The sequence below is a fragment of the Mesoplodon mirus genome (genome assembly GCF_964341445.2).
Source record: "Mesoplodon mirus genome assembly, chromosome: 18".
Classification (NCBI taxonomy): domain Eukaryota; kingdom Metazoa; phylum Chordata; class Mammalia; order Artiodactyla; family Ziphiidae; genus Mesoplodon; species Mesoplodon mirus.
This window is the reverse complement of record NC_138994.1, coordinates 7,688,366-7,701,549: the sequence shown is the minus strand read 5'-3', so window position 1 is coordinate 7,701,549 and position 13,184 is coordinate 7,688,366. Positions and strand designations below refer to the sequence as shown.

Below are 13,184 nucleotides of genomic sequence, written 5' to 3'. Positions count from 1 at the left end.
CTTTTTGAGGCCCGTTGAAGGACCTGGGAGGAGGCTGTCCTCCTGAGAGAACTCCTCTCCAGCTGAGGATCAGGGACAGTACTCTCGTGGCCAGGGACAGGTTCCCCTTCAGACACCCCACCCCCGCCACCCCCCAGTTTGTAACACTGGTTCTCAACAAGGGTATCTTCTCCCTGTCACTGGAAGGGCTGAGAATGACTGGAGCCCATATAATGGCTGGAGTCCAAAAGATGAAATGATAAACGTCTCTAAAGGGGGGACGGCTTGGACAGGGCTAAATCCTGATCTACCAGAATAGGAAGTCAAGAAGTCACATCTCAACCACCAAACAAGAAATAGCAACATGGGTCTTCCCTGGTGGCGCAGTGGTTAAGAATCCGCCTGCCAATGCAGGGCACATGGGTTCGAGCCCTGGTCCGGGAAGATCCCACATGCCGCGGAGCAACTAAGCCCGTGCGCCACAACTGCTAAGCCCACGTGCCACAATTACTGAAGCCCGCCACCTAGATAGAGCCTGTGCTCCGCAACAAAGAGCAGCCCCCACTCGCCGCAACTAGAGAAAGCCCATGCACAGCAATGAAGACCCAATGCAGCCATTAAAAAAAAAAAAAAAGAAATAAATAGTAACATGAACATGTTATTTAGAAATATAGAGGTGAATGCTCTAGAAGCACCTTTAAAAGAGTTGAAAGCAATTGCCTCTGGGGACCGTAACTTGGGAGTATGGTAGGGGAGTACTCTTTATAAGCCAATACTTCTATTTCTAAATTAAGAAACTCCAGGGACTTCCCTGGTGGTCCAGTGGCTGAGACTCTGCGCTTCCAACACAGGGGGCCCGGGTTCAATCTAGGGAACTAGATCCCACATGCCGCAACTAAGAGTTCGCATGCCGCAGGTAAAAAGATTCTGCACGCTGCAACTAAGACCTGACGCAGCCAAATAAATAAATATTTTTTAAAAAGAAAAGAAATTCCGTAAAGCAGGGTGTCAGGCTAGGGTTGTGGATTTGATCCCTGGGTACAGCTGGTTTTCTTATAAATGCTAGTGAACTTGGGGTGCTGTGGCTTCTGCATGGCTTTTAAGACTGAACGTTTTAACGTGAATTTGTAAAGCAAAGCCAAACAAGGCAATAAAGAGTAGGGCAGTGAGAGCAGGGGTCGAAGTTGCTTTTTCTTCATTCATTCATTCATTCATTCATTCACTTACACTGGTGTTTCTCTTTGTGAAATTGAGATTTCTCTAAAATGTTGGATTTCTCTAATCTTATCACATTAGATTAGTTTCCTGTGTTCCAAGGTCTTTGTCTCTGTCCTCCAAGTTTCCCCTTGTCCGGCGCAGATAACTTCTTAAAGGTCACACAGAATGTTTCCAGCTCTGGGAAATCACTTTATTACTAGGGGTTAGGGTACAGCTCCATCATGTCACCCTCTTGGACCAGGCTGTTGGCAAAGCTGAGTGTATTACACAAGCCCCTTCTGAGGGTGAGGGCTGGAAAGAAGCTGTGATATTGAGTCCCTGCACCCTTCACCCTTGGCATCGCGCCGGCATTGCTGCCCAGCCTGGCTCTGCACTCACGGCTGTCTCTCTTTCAGCATGTATTCCACTGACGAGAACCTAATCCTTTCCCCGCTCCTGGGCAACGTCTGCTTCTCCAGCTCCCAGTACAGCATCTGCTTCACACTGGGCTCCTTTGCCAAGATCTACGCTGACACCTTTGGTAAGCTCTGGCTGGCAATCTGTCTCTCCAGCTTCCCCAAGGTCATGTGTGCCTTTCCTGCTGAATGGTTTAGAAATGGGCTTCATGCCAGAGTCCACTGTCGGAGGGAGGCATTTTATCAAGTGTTGTCTTCATATCTGGGGTTCTTTTTGGCACCTAGGCTCTTTCCTCAGGCTAACTGCTTTCCAAACAATAGATAGAAGGATAAAGGTGCCTGGGAAGAAATGGGTGAAGAGGGAGCTCAAGTTACGAATAAGAATCTCTCCTAGAGTGAAACAGATTTTGTCAAGAAGGAATTATCCATGGCCCCAAAGCCATTCAGGCCTCTTTCTCAGAGATGGAATCTCTCTCACCGGTCGTGCTTCTAGCTGTCTTTCCAACTATATCCAGGCACACAGAAGTTCTGTAGGCCCACTTGAGAACTCAAGTTGGATTCGCAGCCCACCGGGACGTCCAGCGGAATGATTTTATAGGCCCCTGGAGCTGCAACACCAGAACCCTGGGACCAGCTCCCCAGCTCTCAAGGGGTTCCCGTGCGCTCCACCTCGGTGCCTCCCCAGTTCCCTCAGATCTAGTAGGAACCACGTCCTGGGTGTCAGTGTGCAGCCTGTGTGTAAAATACTGTACTTCCTCACGGAGGTCTCTGTCAGCCCCGTTTTCGGAGCTGAGGAGACAGGCTCAGTGAGAGGCCTCACAGCCGGTTGGCACTAGCGCTGGGGCACCAGTGTTCTCTCCAGTTACTGGTCCTGCCCTGCTCTCAAACGTGGAAACGTTTGCTCTGGTGAACATAATGGACCAATTGAAGCTTGGTCTTTTTTAAAATATATACATATTTACTGCATCCTTATTGAGAAAATTGGAAAATACAGTAAAATGTGAAGGAAACAAAATTCACCCATAACCTCGTGACCATAACCACTGCAAACATTCTGATATAGTTCCTTCTTTCTGAGTTCAGTTTTTTACATAAAAGAGATCATATTTTATATATATACATATAGTATAATAGCATAAGATAAATATTCACTTAGCATTAGATCACAATAATTTGCCTATTAAAATTTATTGATAAAATGATTTTATGTAACTGCCTACTGGTCCGCTGTATAGATGAACTATAACTTATTCGCCTTCTCATCATTAGACATATATTTTGGTTGTTTCCAAATGGCTCTTTTTAAAAAAATGTATAGATGGACAGACAGTAAATGAAATTCACCCGAACAAGGTTCCAGGTTATGTTTCTGAATGTTCTTTGTATCAACATACGAAGCAAAATCCAAGATTGTTTCTGTAATTATAATGTATTGACGGTTCAGTTTCTGACTGAAAATGGCTCTGAGCCTCAGGAGAGATTATTACTCACCCTTCAAACCCACTGTTAGTTTCCGAAGAAGCCAGCTGTGAGCCCCAGCATCATTATGAAAAGCCATGTATGGACTTCTGGAAAGTCAGCACTGGAAGGAATCAGAGATCACTGAGTCCTTCCCCATTGTTTTACATGTGGGAAAACTGTGCCCAGGGACACAGAACTTATTGATGGGGTTGGGACTAGAATCCACTTTGGTGCTTTTTTTATCACATCATCCTGCCAAAGTTGATACCATGTCTTCTTACTAGGAACACAGGGCATGATGAATAATCTCTGACTCCTGGGAACTTCATCCAGTGGGTAGACAGAATCCCACAGTGATGAATGACAGTGTAAGGTGGTGTAGGCTTAGTGCCTGGTGGCTGCCGTAGGCAGGTAGAGCTCCAAAGGCCCAGGGGAGGCTGCGTGAAGGAGCTGGGGCTTTGACGGTGGAGAGTAGGGAGCCAGGATGTCCAGACTCGCTGGGCTGGGAGAGGAGGCACGGAGGCAGGTGGTGTTGGCCCACGGGTGGCTGTTCAGGAATAGTGGACTGTTGCATCAAGGAGAAGAGTTCAAGTAAAACTACTGGGAGGCTGGGTTGGGACCACATTGGGGAGGGTTGGAATGCGAGGTTAATGAATTTAGACTTTATCCTGTAGGCAGTTAGGAGCTAGTAAAGATTAGGGTAGGGTGATATGTGCAAAGCTGATGGAAGATAGGCCAGAGAGAGGAAAGGATGAGGGAAGGGACACTTATTTAGACATTTTCGTCAATATGCAGATACAGGATTGTGATTATTGGCTGGATGTCATCTTTGAGATTGAACGGGGGCAGGGGGATTGGAGAGGTGTTCAGTCGTTCTTTGAGTGAGCATGTATTAAACGTCTGTTACGGACTAGGCCTGGTTCTTGTGAGTGCTCGGGCAGCTCGCTCCAGTAATTATGATACAGTGTACGTTAAGTGCAGTAATAGAGGTGTGTAAAAGAAACAGCGGTTCACAGAGGAGAGAGGGTTAAAGTAACTAATAACGTGGGAAAGAAGGGGAAATGTGGTAATTAACCAACGAAGAGATTTTGAGCTTGGTTGTAGTGCCGATGATGGCCTCGCTGAAAGGGAGCGAAAAGTCTGAGGGAACGTGGCTTTAGGGAAAAGGTGATGAATTTCCTCTATGCCTTCTCGAGAAAGAGATTGCAGTCTGACATCTGGGTTAGAAGCATCACTAGATAGCTGATGATATCAGGGATCTAACTGAACGTTAGAGGAGCTCTGGACTCAGAAGATCTTTAAAAGCCACAATTGCTTGCTTGAGTCTGATGAGGATCAGCAGTTGCAGTCAAACTAAAAATATCAATTGGTAAAAGATGACACAACGGTTAGCTTTGGTGTTTTCTCTCCAGAGGGCTGGGTGTGTGCCTTCTAGAGGTTGAGGGCTAGTCCGAGCCTCAGCGTGGTGCTGCAGCTGGGAGGTGGCCCACACTGGCAGCAGAGTAGAGCTTCTGTGGGTCAGGAAGGGATGAAGGAACTACTGAGACCCACTGCAGGAAGGGGCGGTGCCAGGTGCACACAGAGGACAGCATGTGGGCGCTTGAGCCTGTTGCATCAAAGGAAAGGATATAAACTGTACCCTTGTCCATAGCTCAGTCGTAGGCTTGCTGGAGACGGAGCTACCTGAGTGCTCATTTTGGCTCCAGCATCGCCTTGTTGACTTTGGACCAGTCGTGTCCCTTGTGCCTCAGTATCCTTGTCTGCCTGCCTGGGTAGAAGCGAATGTCTGGACCTTGGAGAGGAAGGTGCAAGAATTCCTCAGCTAGAAACCACTTGTGGCACATGAAACAATTTTAAACAGTACTTTGCTAGGTAGACTATAATTGTATGGCTTCTCTTATAGGTGACATTAACTACCAGGAATTTGCTAAAAGACTCTGGGGTGACATCTACTTCAACCCCAAGACGTAAGTAGAGTGCAGGAAGCGACTCTCTAGAGGCGTGATCCATTTTCCCAGTAAGTGCGGACAGACAGAGAAAGAGTTCCTAAGATTAAAATCTACTTTTTTATTAGACGTGAACTACCATCTTTTCTCCTCTAAGTGAGCTGGCTTCATGAGCTCTAACACGGTGAGAGGCCATTTCCCTTGAAGTCTCCACAGCTCAGCCCAGGCATTCATGAGCGTCATAACCTATGCCCTCTCAGGAGTCTCTGTTTGGAGATTGTATGATCACACACATTCCTTCCCCTCAAGCCTTGGCCTTGCCCAGATTCAGAAGTTAGGAAATACACCCTTGGGGTTGGTGACACTGCCTTCTCCCTCCTGGGTCTCCCATAACTCTTGATCTCTTCAGGCGAAAGTTCACCAAAAAGGCCCCAACCAGCAGCTCCCAGAGGAGCTTCGTGGAGTTTATCTTGGAGCCCCTCTATAAGATCCTCGCTCAGGTGAGTGTGTCAGGCCCCCTGGCTCAGGTCTGCCCTTCTAAGCACAAGGTGGAAGAGCTGGTGAACTTGGTCTTCCCCCTGCCCCTGAACCTGATCAGTTTTGTATTACTCAGTACGAGGAAGGTTGCTCACCAATCTTCTGGATCTAGAACACTACAGTCCTCTAAGTGCTGTTGAGATCAGAGTAAAGGGGGAAGATAGAAAAGAAAAGGCACAGCCTGGAGAAATGTACAAAGATTTTGACTATTCGAAAGAATGTGACACTTGAGAAATAGTAGTTTCAGTTATGGGGATTTAACTTAGATATAATTGTTTCACATGAACGTCCTCTAGTTTTTATTTTTATACACATATAAAAATATATTTTAAAAAAATATATATGTTATAGCGTTATTTATACCAGCAGGAAAAGGGGAAAAACTGGAAATACGTGTTCATCGGTGAGAATCTGATTAAATGAATTACGATACACCCCATAAAATGAAGTATTTTGTAGCCATTAAATGAATGGCTATATGAGCTTGATTCTAATGACTATTCTGGGCACGTATGTATGTGATGTTTGTCAGATTGAAAAGGATGCATCAGACAGTGGTAGTGATGTAGTTAAACATGTGGGATGCTCCCAGCAGCTATATGCTGATGAAAATTAATAACAAATAAACAAACAAACATGTGGGATGCTCCAAAGAAAAGAATATAACATTGCATTTGTATGAATTTGCACTACCTAAAAGGGTAGTAATGTTATACAGGAATTTTCATACATACCTTTCTCCCAAGACAGTTACACTTTATGACTGTTATGTGTTTATGCAAGTGTTGAATAAGCACTGTGCACAGTGAACACACACACATACACAAAATGTGTGTGGCCATTCCAACTGACAAAATAGTAAAACATAGCAACAAGACAAAGTACCACGATTAAAATTTATTAGTGCTGGAAAATACTTTGTATCTTGTGTGAGATTGGGATGAAGTAAAGAAGAAATTTATAGAGTCCGTCTCCGTAGAGACCTTGAGTCTGCTGAGGATGATTTAGCTTGGCTCCATCCTGACAGCTGATGGACTGCTGGGTGACCTTTTTTGGTTCCTTCCAGGGCAGTGATCCTCTAAATCTGAGAAATCTCTACATAGGGAAGGAAGGGTAAGGGATTTCCTGATGAGAGGAGATGCTGCCGTTTGGACACCAGGGGGCAGCACTGACAGCAATCTGTCTGGGAGGGCCGGTGTGGGCATTCAACTGAGCTTGCCACAGCCACTGTTGGTCTGAAGTGTAAGTGCCAAAGATTTCCCTGAAACCAAATCGATACCCTTGCCAGGAGCTCTCCCTGGGCTTCCCTGCTGGCGCAGTGGTTGAGAGTCTGCCTGCCAATGCAGGGGACACGGGTTCGAGCCCTGGTCTGGGAGGGTCCCGCATGCCGCGGAGCAGCTAGGCCCGTTGGGCCACAACTACTGAGCCTGCGCGTCTGGAGGCCGTGCTCCGCAACAAGAGAGGCCGCGATAGTGAGAGGCCCGCGCACCGCGATGAAGAGTGGCCCCCGCTTCCCGCAACTAGAGAAAGCCCTCGCACAGAAATGAAGACCCAACACAGCCAAAAAAAAAAAAAAAAAAAAAAATAATTAATAAATAAATAAAAAGTCAAGCATTTGAAGCCCTAAAAAAAAAAAAAAAAAAAAAGAGCTCTCCCTGTAGAAGAGAACCCAGTGCAGTGACCCTTGCTCTTGCCCTTTGGCCCCCCCTTGTCCTCTCTACCACCACACGGGGCTATCATTCGAGCTGACATGGTGTCTGTTTCTGTCACAGGTGGTGGGTGATGTGGACACCAGCCTCCCGAGGACCCTGGATGAGCTTGGCATCCACCTGACCAAGGAGGAGCTGAAGCTGAACATCCGCCCCCTGCTCAGGCTGGTCTGCAAAAAATTCTTTGGCGAGTTCACAGGTAAGGAGCTCGTCGTCATCACCATTTCCTCCACATGTATCATGGGGACCTTTTCCTTACCCCACAGTGGTGTTTGGAGATCTGAGTCTCTTTTAAGTAAACTGCAGGTCAGGATTCAGGGCACCTGGGTTTTTGCCTAGCTGCTTTGCTTAGAGGATGGTACCAAGAATTCTATGTTGGGAAGACAAAAGCAATTAAATTTCCCTACCAGGAGGAGCATGCAAGTAAAGGGGATGGGGAAGCAGATTCTGAGGTTCTGGTATTTTTGCCAGAGGGCAGTCAGGAAGGTAGACTCGTGGGTGTGGTAAAATAGTGGGAAAAGCCCCAGGCTGGGACTTGGGAGATGGATTATAGACTCCGATCTCTCTTTCCCCCAAGCTCCCTTTCTCGTATTTCAGTCACGCAGAAGGCAGGTACTGTAGTAAAACAAGCCCCAGACTGGTTGGGAAAAGACTTGAGTCTTAATCCTCCTCTGGCCCTGTCCCATGGGGTGATCCCGGGCCAGCCACTCAATCCTTCTGTCACTCTAATTTCTCATCTGTAAAAAAAAGGGAGGTGGAAAAGGTGATGGCTAAGGGCCCTCTCAGCAATCTCTTGATTCCGAGTCTGGTAGGAATTAGGTATCTGAATCCCTAAAGCACATAATTTTAATGGTTCATTCTGGGCTGGTCATCAATCTGACATAGGAGATCCCAACTAAAAGCAGACATGCTAGGCACCCCAAGGTGCCAATGGAGGTTCTCTCTTGTATGGCTTATTGGCTGTTAGAAAAACAGAATAACTTATTAAACAGAAACGTATGCAGTGTTTCCCAAAGGGAAGAGTGAGTTCGGAGATTGTTCTAAGTAGATCTAGAAAGAAGAGATGGGGTACTTATTTAGTTTTGTGTAAGTGCTCAGTAAGTCCTTACATTCAGTAAAAGGTCATGGACCGATATAGATACATTAAAGTTTTTGTCAGCTGAGTTCCAAGGAACCGCTTAGACCTGCTGCTTGCTCTTCCCTGGCATCAGTGTGATTCCAAATCTTTTAGCAGCATATGCCCAGGAAACAGGGTATCACTTCTGCCTAGAATCATAGGACCATAGCTTTTAGAGCTGAAAAGCAGTCCCCTCACTATTAGTTTTCTGACCATCATGAGTGGATCAGAACTCCCCACTCCCTTCCCCCATGAGAGTGTAGAGTAATGGCTTTCTCTTCTCCCTCCACAGGCTTTGTGGACATGTGTGTACAGCATATCCCCTCTCCAAAGGTGGGCGCCAAGCCCAAGATAGAGCACACCTACACCGGAGGTGTGGATTCCGACCTTGGCGAGGCCATGAGCGACTGTGACCCTGATGTAAGGGAACGTGGCTCCCCGGTTCTCTGATTTCCGTCCCCTGCTGTGTGGGGAGTACTGTTTTCCAGTCACAGGAGCAGTGCCTTCTTTTCCGTCCTCCCGTGGCCCTCCCAGTGGGCGTAGTCAGAATGACGTGAATTCAAAGCCCGATGGTACCACTACCGCTGGTGTGACCTTGAGAACATTGTTAGGCTTTCTGAGGCTAAGGGTCTTGGTCTCTAAAGTGATGGTAATAATTTGTATGTGGTAGTTATGAGAAGTAAGTAAGATTAAGCAAGTGTCACGGTTGTGTTTAGCATGGTGCCTAACAGGTAGTAAAGATTCAACGAATGATAACTAATCTTGTCAGTCCTGGCTTTTAATTTTTTTTTTTTTTTTTTTTTGCGGTACGCGGGCCTCTCACTGCTGTGGCCTCTCCCGTTGCGGAGCACAGGCTCCGGACGCGCAGGCCCAGCGGCCATGGCTCACGGGCCCAGCCGCTCCGCGGCATGTGGGATCTTCCCAGACCGGGGCACGAACCCGTGTCCCCTGCATCGGCAGGCAGACTCTCAACCACTGCGCCGCCAGGGAAGCCCGTGGCTTTTAATTTTTGATTGATTGATTGATTGCCGCACAGCACGCGGGATCTTAGTTCCCTGACCAGGGATCGAACCCGTGCCCCCTGAAGTGGAAGTGCGGAGTCTTAACCACTGGACCGCCAGGGAAGTCCCAGTCCTGGCTTTTAAAAAAAATCTTTCCCAGTCATTCCTTAGGCAATCTAGTTTCTTGGCATAAACGTTACAGCCAGTCGAGAATTGTGAGTTACTTCTTTGGAGGAAATTTGGGGCAAGTTAGTCTTAATAATCTTGCAAGTTAAAAGTGCCATTCTACCATCCTAAACCTGCTTCTCTTTCCCAGTGCCCTCATCCCCCCCAAGAAAAAGGAAGGTTTTTTTTGCTATGCCTGTGACATCTATTAACTAAGCAGGGGGTGGGCCTTGGTTGGAATTTTCCCAGGAGATTGCCATATCTTCTTCTCGGTCTGGGCTGCCTTCTCGTGGAGCTCACGTCATTGCTAACAAGGAAGGTGGAGACAGTGGTGCTTACCCACAGAGTCTGTGTGGTTGAGGCTGCACTCTGTCGCCACCTCCAGGGTCCCCTGATGTGCCATACTACCAAGATGTACAGCACAGATGATGGAGTTCAGTTTCATGCCTTTGGCCGAGTGCTAAGTGGCACCATCCATGCTGGGCAGCCTGTGAAGGTACTGGGGGAGAACTACACCCTGGAGGATGAGGAAGACTCCCAGATATGCACCGTGGGCCGCCTTTGGATCTCCGTGGCCAGGTACTGCCAACCAGGGCCCCTAGGGGCATGCCTGGGCCTCTGCAGTGGAACTGCCCCAGTGAGCTGAAAGGGGTGGTCCTCCTTGGAAACACAGTAGCTGCCTGGCCCCCCTGTGATGGGGGTAAGATGGACACTCCTTCAGCAGATCTGTTGACTTCTGGTTCTTACTATCCAAGGTTGCTAGGCTCACAAGGCAGCTACTGTTGGGATAATGCCAAGAGCCCTGCCTTTGCCTTTTGGATGGTTTGTATAAACTCTTGTAGCGGGATTTCCATGTTCATTCATTTTAATCTTGTCTTCCTCTTCTGTGTTCTTTAAATCATAACCTTTATGTTTCTTCCCAAAGAAATTATTTCCCAAACTCCACTGACTATTTTTTGACTAAGATAAAGACTTTGCTGGATCCCTTGTAGCATCCCAGTCTGCAGAATTAAACTTCGCTTGCGTGTCTGGGCTGCTTGTCAGTTCATCAGTTTGGCGTTTTAGGTAGAAAGCCGAACCGAGGCTGTCCGTTCCTAGGGTGGCTGCTGCACCTTGCCAATAGCCCCTTTTCCCTCCAAATTCACCCCATTCTCTAGAAGCCAGAAGAAAATTAAAGAGCTAGGAGAGTTGCAGTATCTTCTTTGGTGCTTTTGGCATCTCCTTACATTCTACCCCTTGGGCAGTGGTTTGCTTACTATCAACATCTAACTGGAATTAGATTTGCCTGTTTTGTCCTCATGTTATACCTTGCATTTTTCTTTCATGGCATGCATCAGTTTGTAACCACATATATGTGTGGCTATATGACTGATTGATTGCATCCCTCCCCTGCTAGAGTATCTGTTTTGCTCACCCTGCTCCTGGCTCAGTGCCTGGCACAGAGCAGGTGCTCAGTAAATTTTTATGGAATGAATAAGTACTCTGGAATACTCTGCCCAAGTTCCATTGCTGCTTACTGGATGCTGCTCCAGGTACCACATTGAAGTGAACCGTGTTCCTGCTGGCAACTGGGTTCTGATTGAAGGTGTCGACCAACCAATTGTGAAGACCGCGACCATAACTGAACCCCGAGGCAACGAGGAGGTAGAGTTTTGGAAGAGGCAACTAGATTGGCTTAAGCTAGAGGGTCACGAGGAGCCGCAGCACACGTGAGCACCAAGCAGCAGAACACGCAGGGGTTGAACCCGGCGTCACTGCTGCTTCCTGCTGCCAGGCCTTAGCATGGGCCCAGCCTTCCAGATCTGACCCTGCTGGACTCTCCTTGTTCTGAATGCTAGGAACTAGAAGGGATCCTTTTATTCTTTCCCTCCTCTTTTTGTTCTGCCAACATATGTGGGAATAAATGGCCCTTCAGGTTGCCTCCAAGCAGCGCCCTGGCTCCAGGTGGGGGGATAGTCCGCTCCCCAGCAGGTCGTCAGCTTCTCCCTGACCTCTGCACTGTCTGTGCCTGCTCAGGCCAGGTGTCCTCACTGCTCTGCGTCTTGGGTCTCAGGCTCAGATTTTCCGGCCCTTGAAGTTCAACACCACATCTGTTATCAAGATTGCTGTGGAGCCAGTCAACCCCTCTGAGCTGCCCAAGATGCTGGACGGCCTCCGCAAGGTCAACAAGAGCTATCCGTCCCTCACCACCAAGGTAGGCCCAAGGCCGCAGTCGCTGCCGAGCCCTGTGTGCCCAGGCTGAGGGGTCTTTGCTTGTGCCGCACTCTGCTTCGTGTCCATCGGGTGGCTCTGACCTGCTGCTTCCGGCAGCCTACATCAGGGACTGGTCCCTGTCTGTTAATTGTCATTTGAAGGCAGCACAAGACCCCTGTTTGTGTGTATGGGCCTGTATGCACGTGTGTGTGCATCTTACACAAGCGTCTTTAGATAGGAAAGGTGATTCCTGGAAAGTACACTTTGAATTGATTTTCCAGAAAACACACAGGGAAAGGTGAGTCACTCTGAGCCTGCCAGCATAGCTTTCTGAGGAGTTGGCCAGGGCTACAGGGTCACCTTATATCCACAGACAGAGCAGGGTTTTCCCTAAATGGCTAAGATGTTAATTCAGTCCGTGACCTCACACTCAGTAGCACTGTGCTCAGTGGTCCAGGTGTCTCGAGGACTGACTCATAGGTCGCTGCTCCCCACTGACCCTTCCTGGAGAGGCTGGAACCAGCGCCGACCAGTGGCTCTCCTCATAGTGGACTTGGGCACCTCCTCCTGGGTTCTAGCCTTGGTGCTGTCTGTCTGCTGTTGCTGCCCCAAGAGAGTCCAGGCTGTGACCACCAGCGTCGCTGTGTTTCAGGTGGAAGAATCTGGTGAGCACGTGATCCTGGGTACTGGGGAGCTCTACCTGGACTGTGTGATGCACGATTTGCGGAAGATGTACTCGGAGATAGACATCAAGGTAAAGCAGCCTCTCCTTTCTTTGGCGCCTGCTTGGCCAGGAGCTTGGCTCACAGCTCCAGGCTGATTTTACAAGCAGCCAAACCCTTGAGTCCCCAGGAAGGCCCAAGGGGAGAAGGGTGGTCCAGGGGAGGAGATCTGTGTGGGAAAAGCATGACCTGTTGCTCCCTGTGTGGGAAGGACTGGAAATCCAGTTTGCCTCCTTCGGTGGGGGTTATTCTCAGTGTCAAACGTTCAGAGTCAAGGCTCCCAAGCCAAAGTTATTCTTGATCTTTTGTTAAGAAAATGGTTGCACAGCTAAGCTATCTGTGGTGATGAGGGCTCAGAGTGGATGGTTTCGAGGAGAGCGTGGGGACTGGCTCTTCTGGACTCGTGGTGAGGTCTTAATGTAGCCCCTCAGTTAAACTGCCCGTCGCACAGCCTTGGTCTCAGTGGACACACACATTTTCTCCAGGGCCATGGGTGGTGGTCGTGGGAGTGAGTGCCCTCAAGTGCCCCTCTTAGCCCAGGGCTGGTGCTGTAGAAGACGCTGCGTTTTTCTGGGAGTAGGCCGTGTGGGGGCTTCCGGGAGGAGCTGTGCTGCCCCGAGGTCGTGGGTTGAGGATGGAACGGGCGCTCGCCAGTCAGTCTGTCAAGGCAGAGCTCTGACAGACCCACGGTGTTCAGTGGATGCTGGTGGGATGGCTCTATGGATGTTGAAAGATACCTTG

At 48.5% G+C, this 13,184-nt stretch overlaps 1 protein-coding gene across 1 annotated transcript in view; it reads left to right on the top strand.

Moving 5' to 3' along the window:
• The window catches only part of EFTUD2 (elongation factor Tu GTP binding domain containing 2), a 33,474-nt gene that overhangs the window by 16,244 nt on the left and 4,046 nt on the right, over positions 1 to 13,184 (top strand). Inside the window, exons 11-19 of the mRNA XM_082605088.1 lie at positions 1,593 to 1,717; positions 4,957 to 5,020; positions 5,409 to 5,499; positions 7,309 to 7,444; positions 8,655 to 8,782; positions 9,914 to 10,107; positions 11,061 to 11,172; positions 11,582 to 11,722; positions 12,374 to 12,475. Of these exons, the coding sequence (XP_082461214.1) occupies positions 1,593 to 1,717; positions 4,957 to 5,020; positions 5,409 to 5,499; positions 7,309 to 7,444; positions 8,655 to 8,782; positions 9,914 to 10,107; positions 11,061 to 11,172; positions 11,582 to 11,722; positions 12,374 to 12,475 (1,093 nt within the window). The remainder of the gene's footprint in view (positions 1 to 1,592; positions 1,718 to 4,956; positions 5,021 to 5,408; positions 5,500 to 7,308; positions 7,445 to 8,654; positions 8,783 to 9,913; positions 10,108 to 11,060; positions 11,173 to 11,581; positions 11,723 to 12,373; positions 12,476 to 13,184) is intronic.